The sequence below is a fragment of the Canis lupus genome, chromosome 22, assembly GCF_003254725.2.
Source record: "Canis lupus dingo isolate Sandy chromosome 22, ASM325472v2, whole genome shotgun sequence".
Taxonomy (NCBI): domain Eukaryota; kingdom Metazoa; phylum Chordata; class Mammalia; order Carnivora; family Canidae; genus Canis; species Canis lupus.
The window spans coordinates 52,255,696-52,268,759 of record NC_064264.1 but is presented as its reverse complement, the minus strand read 5'-3'; the positions used below and the strand labels follow the sequence as shown (position 1 = coordinate 52,268,759).

The following is a 13,064-nucleotide window of genomic DNA, read 5'->3' as shown; positions in this document are numbered from 1 at the left end:
ATAATATAGGCGAATTCTATACCATAACTATTCTACTTAATACAAAATTCTAGAAAATGCAGGGTCTAGACTGACAGAGAGCAGTTCAGGGGCTACCTGGGGCTGTGGCTGAAGGCACACAGCTGGATTACAAAGACGACAAGAAGACTTGTAGGGGTGATGGATATGCTCATATCTTGACTGTAATGATGGTTTCTTGGGTGTACACATCTATCATAACTTAATTATGATAAATTATGTATATATACCTGCAGTTTACTGTACTTCAATTATGACTCAGTAATATTGCGGAGGGGGTGATAAGAATTAAAGCTGTCCTTGCTTCCTCCCTAGATAATCACTATCCAGAAGCTGATCCTTCCCATCTATATTTTTATCATACACATATATCCATGAATATTGTGTAGTATTATTTGGCATGTTTTACAATATTACATGTTTTATCGACATATTTTTCATTAAAATTCATGTATCTGAGACTTATGAATACAGGTATATGTATGTAGATTTATTCGTTTTGTTTTCTATATAATATCCCACAATGAATAACACAGTTTTAAATTAACCTGTTCTTTTGCTAATGGGTATGTGAATAGTTCCCAACTTTTTTGAAATTACAGAGAATGCCATATGAGGATCTTTTTACCTGACTTTGTACTTGTAGGTGAACTGCTTAAGAGGCAGTATGTGGAAGTAAAATTCCTCCCAGAGGAATTTTCATAAGATGAATTATGTTGATGGTTTTTTTGTGGCTGGACCATGCTTGTACTCTTGCAATGGATCCTATGTGGTTATGACTTTAAAGAATACAATACCTTGCCAAGGGGGCCAAATCCCATTTATTATCCCATACCTAGTTCTTTAGGTGGAATTGCTAAGTTAAATGCTCTAGAAGACTGCCTTATGGCTATAGTAATTTATCACCCTACCGCACCAAGTTTCTCTATAATTAGCAGATCTGAAACAGAATACCTCCACTGGTCACAATGGAGAGCAGGTTTCCATCATCATATATATTAACAGAGTAATTCAGCATCTCAGCTGTGCCAAAAGAACCATATTCTTGGGCCTCTTTGTAGTTTCTCAATACGGTAGATGTACTCAAATCCCCATCTTCATTTGAATCAATGCAGGCTCTGGAAATTGAGAATAGATAGTGAAATTTTTTTCTTGGCTTTCTAAAAATAATGCAGTATGCTTTATTAGGTACCTTCTTACTGTCCTATTTTATCACAACACACACAGTAACTGTCAGGTCTATAGTCCTCTGTTTTAGAGAGTCACCAGTAAAGATTAGGTAAGAAGCTTAAAGGAACCAGCCTTTATATGAAGGCATGTATAAAGGACTTTAGGAACACTGTCCATTACAAAATTCCAGCCACTTAAGAAATTAGACCAAAGCTTAGTCTAGAGCTTTAGACTAGTTCAGGATGATTATGACACATAGCCTAGGCCTTATGCTCCCTTCTGCTTCTTTTATAATTGGTTTTATAAATCTAACAGTGTGTGCAGGCTCCTTGAAATTAGATGAACTATATAATGTGCCTCATCCCCATTATAGCTATGGGGATGAGGCAAACATTTATTTATTTTTTTTAAATTAATTTATTTATTTATGATAGTCACAGAGAGAGAGAGAGAGAGAGAGAGGCAGAGACATAGGCAGAGGGAGAAACAGGCTCCATGCACCGGGAGCCCGACGTGGGATTCGATCCCGGGTCTCCAGAATTGCGCCCTGGGCCAAAGGCAGGCGCTAAACTGCTGCGCCACCCAGGGATCCCGGCAAACATTTATCTTTACAAAAAGCTCTTTATGCATAGTTTTATTTTTTTTTTATTATTATTATTTTTTTTATAAATTTTTATTTATTTATGATAGTCACACACAGAGAGAGAGAGAGGCAGAGACACAGGCAGAGGGAGAAGCAGGCTCCATGCACCGGAAGCCCGACGTGGGATTCGATCCCAGGTCTCCAGGATCGCGCCCTGGGCCAAAGGCAGGCGCCAAACCGCTGCGCCACCGAGGGATCCCTAGTTTTATGTTGTCCTCCTGTTTGCTCTTTATTCATTTTATTACTGCTGTAATTTTTAAAATATATATTCCCAATACTAGAAGAGTCTCATTAAAGCTAAATTAATCTAAAATAAAAGTCATAAATGGAATGCACATCATTTCAAGATCAATATTATGTTTTTAGCTTTTAGGTCTTTGTGCAGATTTGCTAGATAAGAAGAACTGTGTTTTAATAAGCTAAAGTCAATCACAATTGCTACAGTGAATTAAGGGAAGAAGTCCACTAGTATAGAGAGGGCATTTATTATAAAGACTAAAGCATGCATTTCATTAACAAACTGTGATAGTTTAGACAGAAGGATCTCCAAAACTGTCTGTTTTTATGTGTACACCAATCAAGAGTGTGGCCAAAATGATTTAGGGCATTCCAAAAAAAGACATACAATATAGGAGATTGAACACTCATGGGGAAAGTGAGTCAAACAGAAAACAAGGAGCTTATCAAATGGAATAAGGAGTGAGGTTAACAGGTAAAGTGTACTTCACCAAATCCTCCCCATTTGCAGAACAGAGTAACACTTTTGGTTCCTAAGAGCATGTAACTGGCCAGTATCCATCCTGGCAACCATCTGTGACATCCTCCTCTTTATCCTGCCCATTAGACACTCTAAATTCCTAGCAGTTCCTCCATCATCCTTTTGACTTTCCCCTTTACCTTCAATCCCTGTCCCTACCCTCTCTGCTAACTTGAGCTGATCTCTCAATGAAATCTTTCTTGATGCTTCTGAGATGGGCTCAGATATTCTCACACTGGCTTCCACAGAATCTAGAGTCCGTGGAATAGCTTCTCTAAAGTCTACCTGGTACAAAGTTGGTACTCAAATATTTGCCAAATGATGAAAGAACAAAGGAATCAACACCTTTAACAACATTCTCACAGCAAACACAGTGACATATTCCACAAATCAGTTTCCTGTAACCATCATGAGTATGAAGTGACTCAACACTCAAGCACTATATCAAAATGTCAATATAAAATTGAGTGACTTCACTCAAATAATTCCACAGAGAGCACGTATGCATATGGTGCAAGGGTACAACTTTCTGAAGGTGGCTGGCTTAGTTCAGGAACAGCTGTCAGAATACCAGAAAGAGAACATGGAAATGAGGTTCATGGGTAGGATGAGAGTATATGTGTGCGGGGGGCCGGACAGAGGGGTTATAAATTCCCGAACATTTGTAATACATTTCTATGTCTAATTTTCTATGAAAAAAATCCACAGCTTTCATCAAACTCAAAGGAAATCTGAGATAACAAGGTCAGAAACTGCTGAAAAGAAACCAATTAATGGTCTTTCCTTCATGTAATCCTTTATAAAGAGTTTTCTCAACCAGTATTTTACTCCCTATTGAGTTTGACCCTATACATCCTGACAAACACTTAAGAGTACGCTTATATTAGGTTAACAGGCTATGTACAAAGATAGGGTTTAATGGTGGAAGTGTAGCCGGAGGGCAAAATCAACAGTCTTTGCAAAAACAAAAGTCAAGGCACCTGAGGTCACTTTACCTCCTCTCAGAAATGGCTGGGATTTCTGAAATGATAGTGCCTACCTTCGTCTTAGGTAATTTGGGATCTCTAAGATTCTCCTCAAAAGATTCTGGATCTAACTCTGAGATGGGGTAGGAGAATCAAAGCCCCATATGGTATACAGTATCATGCAAACAAAAGTTATTTCCAGTAGCACCTGAAAGCATAATTCTGCTGCATGGTTCATGGATTAATAACATTTTCTAAAATGTTACTCCAGTGACTTCAGCTTTTATTTCCTTTATTGTTTAAGTTTCATTTCCAGTACAAAAATTCCAAAAGCTATCTTAGAATCCTATTGACAAACTGTTGCAGTATATCCCTTGCTTTGTCAACTGCCTTAAAGATCTTGGAAACATATACTGGCACCCTGGACATCCTGACCCAAATTTCTTTTCCTTAGGACAAAGTTAGTAATGTTTTCAACACATGTAGGAAAGATTTTAAATGCAACCATCTATTGCCCCAGTGCCTCAATTCCTGCTAATATTAGATTATCTTATCTCCTTAAGTCCTTGTGGTACATTCTCCTACTTACACTCACTTTTGTATCTAGTATTTAGCCCTAACTTTGCCTCCTCTCTCACACTAAAACTTGTCTAAGGCTTATTACTGGGAATGACTATATCATGTGGTAGATATATCAAATTTGTTACATCATACATCTGAACGCTTTTTAATATTATAAAAATATATGATCCAAACATTCTGCAAAGTTTTCAAAGAAAAAAACTGTTCACAAATGTGTGCAAACCTGCATCTACACACGCAAACAACATACCTGAATACGTGCAACAAACTGCATTAGTATTTGGTATCATATGGATTGGAATGTTGCTATATGCAAATATCTTATTAACATTTTCAGTTCCAAATAGGGCAAGAATTTCTCATTCAGTTGAAAATGTTATATGCTCATCATCAGAGATGAGTTAGTACCTACATCCATGGGAAGAAAGCTCTCCTTAAGAATGGTGCACTGCAATGTACACAACCTGAAAAAAATAACCAAGTCACTGCATCTTGCTCTCTATTTGCCACATCCTGGGAAATAATCCTCTACATATGAGCAGGGACTCAAGCTACAAACAAACTGCTTGTTGATTTCAATTTTCAGGGAGGAGTCTCTGACTTATAGCAGATACCCTTTTTAAACATGTGTATGCTGAAAGATCTGCATTAAGGACATATTCTTGTTTCCAGGCAGATGGTAATGCAAGAAAACACTAGCCAACTCCCAGAAACACACCTGCAGTGTAAAATTCACTGAGAAAGAAACTGACAAACTTATGTGACAGGTAACCTGGTATAAACTATCATTATTATTAGTAACAGTAGCAGCAGCAGCAGGAAGAGCTTACATTTATCAAGTGCATACCATGTCTAGAAACATCAAATTTAATTTTCCCAAAACCCTCTAGGAAGGTGCTATTATTATCCCAAATAATGGACAAGGAAACAGGCTTAGAGGTGTAGATGATGTTCAAGGTCACATAGCTAGGATTCCATCTCAGAGACAGAGTTCTGTCCAACTCTATTATATTGCCTCACTTCAATTTACCTACATCATCTCGATATGAGAAATCTTCACTCAACTGTACTCATTTGTCCTTAAAACATTAATAGCAAATGCTCTGCAGCATTCTCTTGCAGTTACTTTCCAAACTGCCCAGCCCCAATCAGAACATTTCTATGTCTACCGATGATTAACCTCCTAATATCTGGTTAACAGTTACTTTCTGATTAATGAAACAAGCTTCTTTAAAACATGCAATGGTCAGGTTTAATATCGAAGATACTAAGAAGTTCACAGGGCTTATCCAGAACTACTCAAAGCCAATATGGCTCTCAAATAGTTCTGCTTAGCGTTATTAATGTCACTTAAAAAAATCTCTAGACAGTTCTGGGAGTTCAGTGTTCTTCAGTAGATAAAAATAATTTTTTAAGTGAAGAATACATGAAGTTTACCTCCAGGCTTCACCATCATGCCACACCAAACAGTCATATACAGGGCCAGGATCACTGTATTTTTTCTCAAAAGAATTGAGCAATTCCACTTGACTTTGAAGTTCCTCCTTGATTAGTTTATTTGCCTAATCAATTAGAACATATATTAATATTAGTACATTTTGCGCTCTTGAAAAGTTCATTAACATACAACCAAAGACACAATGTGACCAATGGTAAAGCCATTTTACACTAGAAAAATGTAAGGAAATTTTCTTTTTATACCTATGCAACTTGTAGTTCAATTTAACGATGCAGATATTAATACAGTAAACATTTAAAAAATACTACTACGTTTACTCAGTCTCTCATTCACCTATTTATTCTACCCACTTTGGGAAAGACATTGTGCTACATGTTTGATGATATCATTTAGGCAAGACATGTTAGTCACACATCTATAATCTGTAACTAATCTTCAAAAATAACTCTAAAGTTACTACAAAGTAGGTTATCTACTGACTTGTAGATTTTTTTTATAAGGACTGTTTCCATTTAAATCTGTTTAACAATCTAAATTAATAAGAGAAATAATGAATTATCTTCTGTCCTTTAGAAGTGGTAAGTTAAATACACACTATATTTGTGACCTGCATAGATAAGCTGCTATTTAACCACTTTGGTCCATAAAAATGAGAACTGTATACACTCCAACCTGATTTTTTTAAAATAACATAAATTAGGCTGCTCTACAGTCACCTGAAGAGTCCTACTGAAATACAATTTAATCTCCACATGTTCCAAAAATCTTGTTACACTTCATTTTTAGTTATTTAACATGTTCAATATTTACTCTTCCTTAAAGGAAAAAACAATTATATAGACGTTTTTGGTAAACAAAATAAAATGGCTAATAAAATCCAGATCTCTTTTTATAAAATTGGCTATATATATGTAGTACATAAAATACTACACTTAATGTGTCTAGTAAGAGAATGAAGGACAGTGATTTAACAGAAAATACCACAGCTAAAGAGGAAGCTCTACCCAGAGTAAGTGCAAGTTAAATGTGTATATAGACTTATTTAGGCCAGGAGTCCTCAATCCTAACTGTGCATTAATTAAAGCTCCTGGGAGCACTTAAAAATGCCAGCCTTCCTGCAAGGCCTTGATTTAATTCCTCTCCAGGGCACAAGCATTGGCATTTTAAAGCTCTTCATGGGATTATAATATGCAGCCAGGGTTGAGAATCACCAATACCATTCTACTTTTGATTAAAACAAAGTACATGTATGCATTAAAAGAAAGATTCAGGGATGCCTGAGTGGCTCAGTGGTTGAGCGCCTGCCTTTGGCTCAGGGTGTCATCCCAGGGTCCTGGGATCGAGTCCCACATCAGGCTCCACACAGGGAGCCTGCTTCTCCCTCTCCCTGTGTCTCTGCCTCTGTCTCTCATGAATAAATAAATAAAATTAAAAAAAAAAAAAAGAAAGAAAGATTCAGAAGGATAAACAGCAAGCTGTTGATACCATCCCTGGGGGCACTGGCATTTTGGAGGCTCTCACTTGTTACTTTGTACACACCCATGTGATCCAAAGTTTCTACAACAAGCATGTACTATTTTCATAATAAACCAAGACATTATCTTCATTTTATTAACTAATTAAAAAAAAACCCATAATGGCCATGGTACCTGGGTGGCTCATTTGGTTAAGCACCTGACTCCTGATTTCGGCTCAGGTCATGATGTCAGAGCCTTGAGATTGAGCCCTATGTAGGGCTCTGCATTCAGCAAGGAGTCTGCTTGAGAGTCTCTCCCTCTCCCTCTGCCCCTGCTCCTACTCCCTCACACTTTCACTCTCAAATAAATAAATAAATATTTAAAAAAATATATATATATAACAGCTATTTAAGGATATGGAACAATGGAGCTCTTCTTGTGGGAATATGAAGTTTTACTACCACTCTGTAACCCACCCAAGACATGCATGACACCATCAAAATATCTTCCGTAAGAGCCAAGAACTGAAAACAAAGCAAATATTGATCTGCAGAATGGACGGACATGTGAATTGTGGTGCATCCATCATACAGCAACAAAAGTGAACTACTATGACACCTACACATGAATGACTCTTGCAAACATAATACTGAGTGAAAACAGCTACTCCTAAAAGAACACACTGTATGATTCCATTTTACAAATTCCAAGTAGGCAAAAATCTATCAACAATGTTAAAAGGATGGTGGTTACTTTTGGAGGAGGCAGAAAGCAATGATAAGGAAGAGGTACCAGAAAAAGTATTCATTTTGTAGTAATTCATGACTATATACTCAGGATTTATGCACTTTTAATGTGTATTATATGCATGTTCATTAAGAAGTTTTGAAAAATAAATATGTAAATTGATTTCAGAATAAAAGTAAAATTAGTAAAATTAAATAACTTAAAACTTGTAAAAAAAATAGTCTATTAAATCTCTAAGAACTCTGTGAGAATATGATCTTATGGTAATGTTTAAATAAAAGCGACTAGCACCAACTTGAGAAGGGCAATTGCTGGCAACATCAAATTCTTCTTGTTTTCTACAGGCTTCTGCAAGGGCCACCCTATGAACAGGATCCCAGATTTTTTCCTTCCGTTCTTTCTGCAAAAAAAAAAAAAAAAAAGAAAAAGGAAAATTACCTTATGGTGAGGTCAACAAATATTCAGGTAAACCCAGAGAGTCATTTATATACAGACCTAGTTATCAGTTGTGAGGCCACACAATTTTCACACAGGGACTAAAACACCATTTATAATCAAGTTGGTAAAGCAATGGATCAATTATTAACAACTAGTTAACTCACTGCACCTGGGTTTTAAGGGAACACATTTACCAGGAATATCCAAATGTATTTTGATCCAATTTTAATCCATCTGAGAATAAATAATAGCATGTCAGGTTACAGACTCAACTCCCAGTCATTTACAATAAAAGCCACGACTGTGTTCTGGGCCTTCCGGAACTGAAAACTGCCCTAAGCCACAAGTAAGGAGAGGGCAAGGATTTTATTTTATTTTTACCCTATCCTCTCTGATTTGACAGGGTTCTATTGTTACTGAAATTGGTCTTCCCCCTTCATCGCTGCTGTCTTTAGCCCACAGCGCCACCCAGTGGGAGTCGGCTAGTCTAAAAAAATCCTTTCCAGTAAAATAATCAACTCCACAGAGCTAAAAAGGCTGACATTAGCTTACTTTCTCTATGTTTGCATGTTAATTTGCACTTTATCATACAGTTGATGAAATTTTACATATTGCATAAAAAATACTGTATGTGTATTCCAGCCTGACATTTTAAAATAAAACAGTATCCAACAAGTTATATACATTTTTTTTTATAATTTTATTTTTTGCAGAATGATTAGAATCTGACTAATAAAGGTTATAACATGCAATATGCTGAGTAGCTCTTATGGTTCAGGCCCCTGGAGAAGTAAATAATAGTATTATAATGAGACGAAAGCACCCACAGACCTTACCCATAAGGCTCATTTTCAAGGATCACATTATCTTTTATAGTTGAAACTCTGAACCTCTACCCGCTACTGATGTTACAGCAATCCTCTAAAGTGGTAGTGGCAAATATGGGAGCCATGGGTTGCAATTTAGATTTAAATTTTAAAATATTACATAAAATTAAAATTTCACACTAGTCACATTTCAAGTTCTCAACAGCTACTTCTGGCCAGTGGCTACCATAATGGACAATGAACAGTTGCACCATCACTGAAAGGTCGATTCAGCAGCACTGTTTTAAAGGAAGCTCCTTCTTCCTCAATTTGCAACTCTTATTTCTCTAATGATAGATCTGTGTTTCCTATACTTCAGCTGCTTTAGGTCTGAGTAACTCTTTCCTTAGTACAGAATGATGACTAGCCAGAGTCAAAAGCCTGGTTAAACAGTAAGAAAAATGGGACAAAATGTCATAGAAGCTACAGGACCAGGAATAAGTAAGTTAGCCAGGACTTTAAATAGTCTTTAGCCTTTTACAGGTTAAAAAAAAAGGGGGGGGGGGGCGGGCCTTCAAAAATCCAATGAAAGCTATATCCCAACTCCCAGAAAAACACAAACATACAAAAACTTGAATATAATTTCAATGTATTCACAATTCTCTAAACGTATCCAAGTATCCAAAATTAAGTACCATGACTTGCAATGGGTAACATCCTACTGAACAGAAGCTTGAAGCCTGAAAGCCTCCCAGCCTCCAAAATAATTAAGAGTTAGTGGGAACCTACGAACAATGCTTTTCTTCAGCAGAAAAAAAATTTTGAGGAAGAAGTCATCGATCCTAGATTGTACATTACCTGTATCCTTTCCTTGAGCGCCTTTGGATAGAAGTCATAGCCATTTTTAATGCCAATATGATATTTGCCTGAGGGATTTGTCCAGCTCACAGGAATCTGTAGAAAAAAAAGTAAATTGTTTACTCACTAAATGCTTCCCAATTCCAATGATTTACTACTAAAGAAAAAGGTTATTTCATTTCTCTTCTGATGGCTCAACTTGGATGGGCAAGGTTGCATATTACAGCAGTATTTCTAATATTCTAAGGTGCCACTTAGTATCTATCTGGCTTTTCTTCACATCCATACATAAGATGGTTCACCTAAGATATGTTTCATTTATACAATGCTTCATAGTTTATGAATTGCTTTCAACATAGGCTACTTCATTAAACTGCTATAATCTTTAGTTCTCAAGGATCAAGGACATATCACCTCTCCCTTCTCAGAGCTACTTGCCAAACTAGTTGGGAGGAGAAGCAGTTTTTAGACCCTCTCAACAAGACTCAGATTTCCTTTTTTTTAAAATACTTATTTATTTATTTATTATTTATGATAGACATAGAGAGATAGAGAGGCAGAGACACAGGAGGAGGGAGAAGCAGGCTCCATGCCAGGAGCCCGACGTGGGACTCGATCCCGGGACTTCGGGATCGCACCCTGGGCCAAAGGCAGGCACTAAACCACTGAGCCACCCAGGGATCCCAAGACTCAGATTTCCTGTTAAGAAATGCATTCTCTATAATCAACATGGATAATGCCTAGATACTTAAAATAGCTTTTAAGAAAAAGGTTCTATAAAATCATGTTAATTATATATAACATCTTATAATAGTCTTTCTCAATATCTCAAAAGCATTCAAAAGTTTCTAATTAACAGAATGATGTAAAGAGCACGCCCAGTGTACAAATGGAAAAAACAAAGCAATAAAAAGAAATCAAATTGCTTGCCCAAATCACAGGAAGGGTGAAAAGAAAGGTAGAATCTAACTCTATCATGGAGACCAAAAAATTCAGCATAAAGGAAGTGTGACTTAGGTAAGCCTGGCTGTGAATTCAAACTCTGCCACTAACCAGAGGGGACACCCACAGATTCGTATTTCCTCGTGTGTAAAAGGAAGAAAACAATCCTTCCCTACATTATGCTTTGTACAAATGCCCTGAATATCAATCAACTTCACAAATGTCTATCAAGAAAATGTGGAATATTCACACTCTTTGTAATCCCAGGGCCCATAATCATTAAAAACATCTTTCAAATGTGTACAAAGCATAAGGTTGAACTATCAAAAGCCTGCATGTGTCAGTAATCATTTCTGAATCAAATGGACGTCTGGAGTATGCAAAATTTCAAATATGTTGGCATATAAACTAGTACTTTTCATTCAAAACTTACCAACCTCTTTTAGAGAACAGAAATTCTTTTTTTTTTTTTTTTTTTTGAGAACAGAAATTCTTAACTCTAATGTCCCTGCTATAGCCTGTGACATAACAACAATATGGCACTGCAACAACAAAAAAGTAAGCAGTCACTAGCTGGCAAATTCAAAGACTATTTCATCACAGACATCCTACTACATAGGTTTTGTAACCCTAGGCTAGTGGCAACTTCTTTGTACAGGGAGATTATACAAGGCTGTGAAATGCCAAAGGATTAAATGGAATAACTGATTAACTGCAAGCTAAACAGGTGCTAACATATATTTAACCACAATTCCTTACAGTATATATAACACAATGAAAATAATCCACGAGACATAATTTACATTTAATTATACATGAGATCAAAATCTGCAGGGTCCCCACAACCAGATACTTCTCATATCATCACTACTTATTTTCCTCACAGTAAAGGCAGACTGGTTACAAAAAATTAAACTAAAAAAAAAAAAATCATAAAATAACTGTTTTAATCATGGGTCTCTTATGTAGCGTTAACCAAATTTGAGTAAAGGTAACTTTATGAGGCAGCTGTGGGATATGTCATTTTGCCTATTTGAGTATTTCATACACATGAACTTATTTGTAGTCTCTTTTATGAATCAAAGCTTTATATTTTGACCATTTTAAGTGGTTACCTTTAAAACTGTTTTATTACATGGGAACTACTGTGAAAATTAATAAAAAAGGAATCTTGGTTTGAATGGAGTCTGGAGGCCAGCAGGGGGTGCTCTCACACCCTAGCGCTCATCAGTTGCAGACCCAGGAAGAGAGGGATCTCACTGATGGATACTAATTTACCACCTGAGCAGCAGGCAGTTTACTCCAAGGGACTTTCTGTTTGTAACAGCCCCCCATCTTCCACCCTTTCCTCTATAGAAAACAGTGGTCCTCTCCTTTGTTCTGGGTGGGGACTTGCCTATAATTTTGCCACAGGCTGTTTGTATCAGACTGCAATTCTCTGCTATTCCTGAATAAATCCACTTTTGCTGGTAAAATAACTGGCAGTTTTATTTTTAAGATTAATACTACAATGGAATAAGGCTGATTTTCTTGGAGAAAGAGAATCTCTTTCATTACTAATTACATCTCTTTTCCCTAACTCTTTTAAAAAGGGGATGCCTAACGAATTGAACATTTTCTTAAGCCAAATGTCATCATGAGTATTAATGTTCCATTGCAGTAAATTTTTTTTTCCTCTGTTTCAGCCTTGTCAGCCTCGTGGTACTGCCAGTACACTCCTTTAGCTACACCACTGCACCTAAATATAGGGCCAAATTTGGCCAAGTCATTCACTATGCCTGGACTTTTTTTTTTTTTATATGTAAGAATACTGATGATGTTAAAACCAAAGTCAAGTTGAATGTGGTAGAATTTTATAAAGCACCAAGCTCCCTTCCAAATGGCTACTAAAATTAGAATAAAGGAGAAAAAAATACCCAAAGGACACAGAGAACTGGAAATGATACTCTAAAGTTGTATCACCCCTATTTTAAAGGTTGCAAAGTAAAAGGAGGCACTGAAAATTTGTAGGGAGATTAGAGAATTTTAATACATGGTGTTGGGGCAACTGGTTTTCGGATGGAAAAGAGAATCCAGGATCCTCTTAGGTTTCAAACCAAGCCTAATCAATTCTGGTGAATTCTAAAACATGAAAAGAAATATGGTAAAAGTTCTTAGAAAATGATAGAGGAACAACAAAAAAATATACAAAAAACAAAACAAAACAAAAGAAAATGAGAGAG

At 36.5% G+C, this 13,064-nt stretch overlaps 1 protein-coding gene across 4 annotated transcripts in view; it reads right to left on the bottom strand.

The window, feature by feature from the left end:
• Positions 1 to 13,064, bottom strand: part of TPP2 (tripeptidyl peptidase 2) — a 70,464-nt gene that overhangs the window by 44,582 nt on the left and 12,818 nt on the right. For all 4 annotated transcript variants that reach the window (XR_003133881.3, XM_025440978.3, XM_025440979.3 and 1 more), the window contains exons 3-6: positions 9,901 to 9,996; positions 8,094 to 8,198; positions 5,573 to 5,697; positions 973 to 1,136 (exon numbers count right to left, since the gene is read on the bottom strand). Coding sequence is in view for 3 of the 4 variants with exons in the window: in XM_025440978.3 (XP_025296763.1) it covers positions 973 to 1,136; positions 5,573 to 5,697; positions 8,094 to 8,198; positions 9,901 to 9,996 (490 nt within the window). In the remaining variant the exon portion in view is untranslated. The remainder of the gene's footprint in view (positions 1 to 972; positions 1,137 to 5,572; positions 5,698 to 8,093; positions 8,199 to 9,900; positions 9,997 to 13,064) is intronic.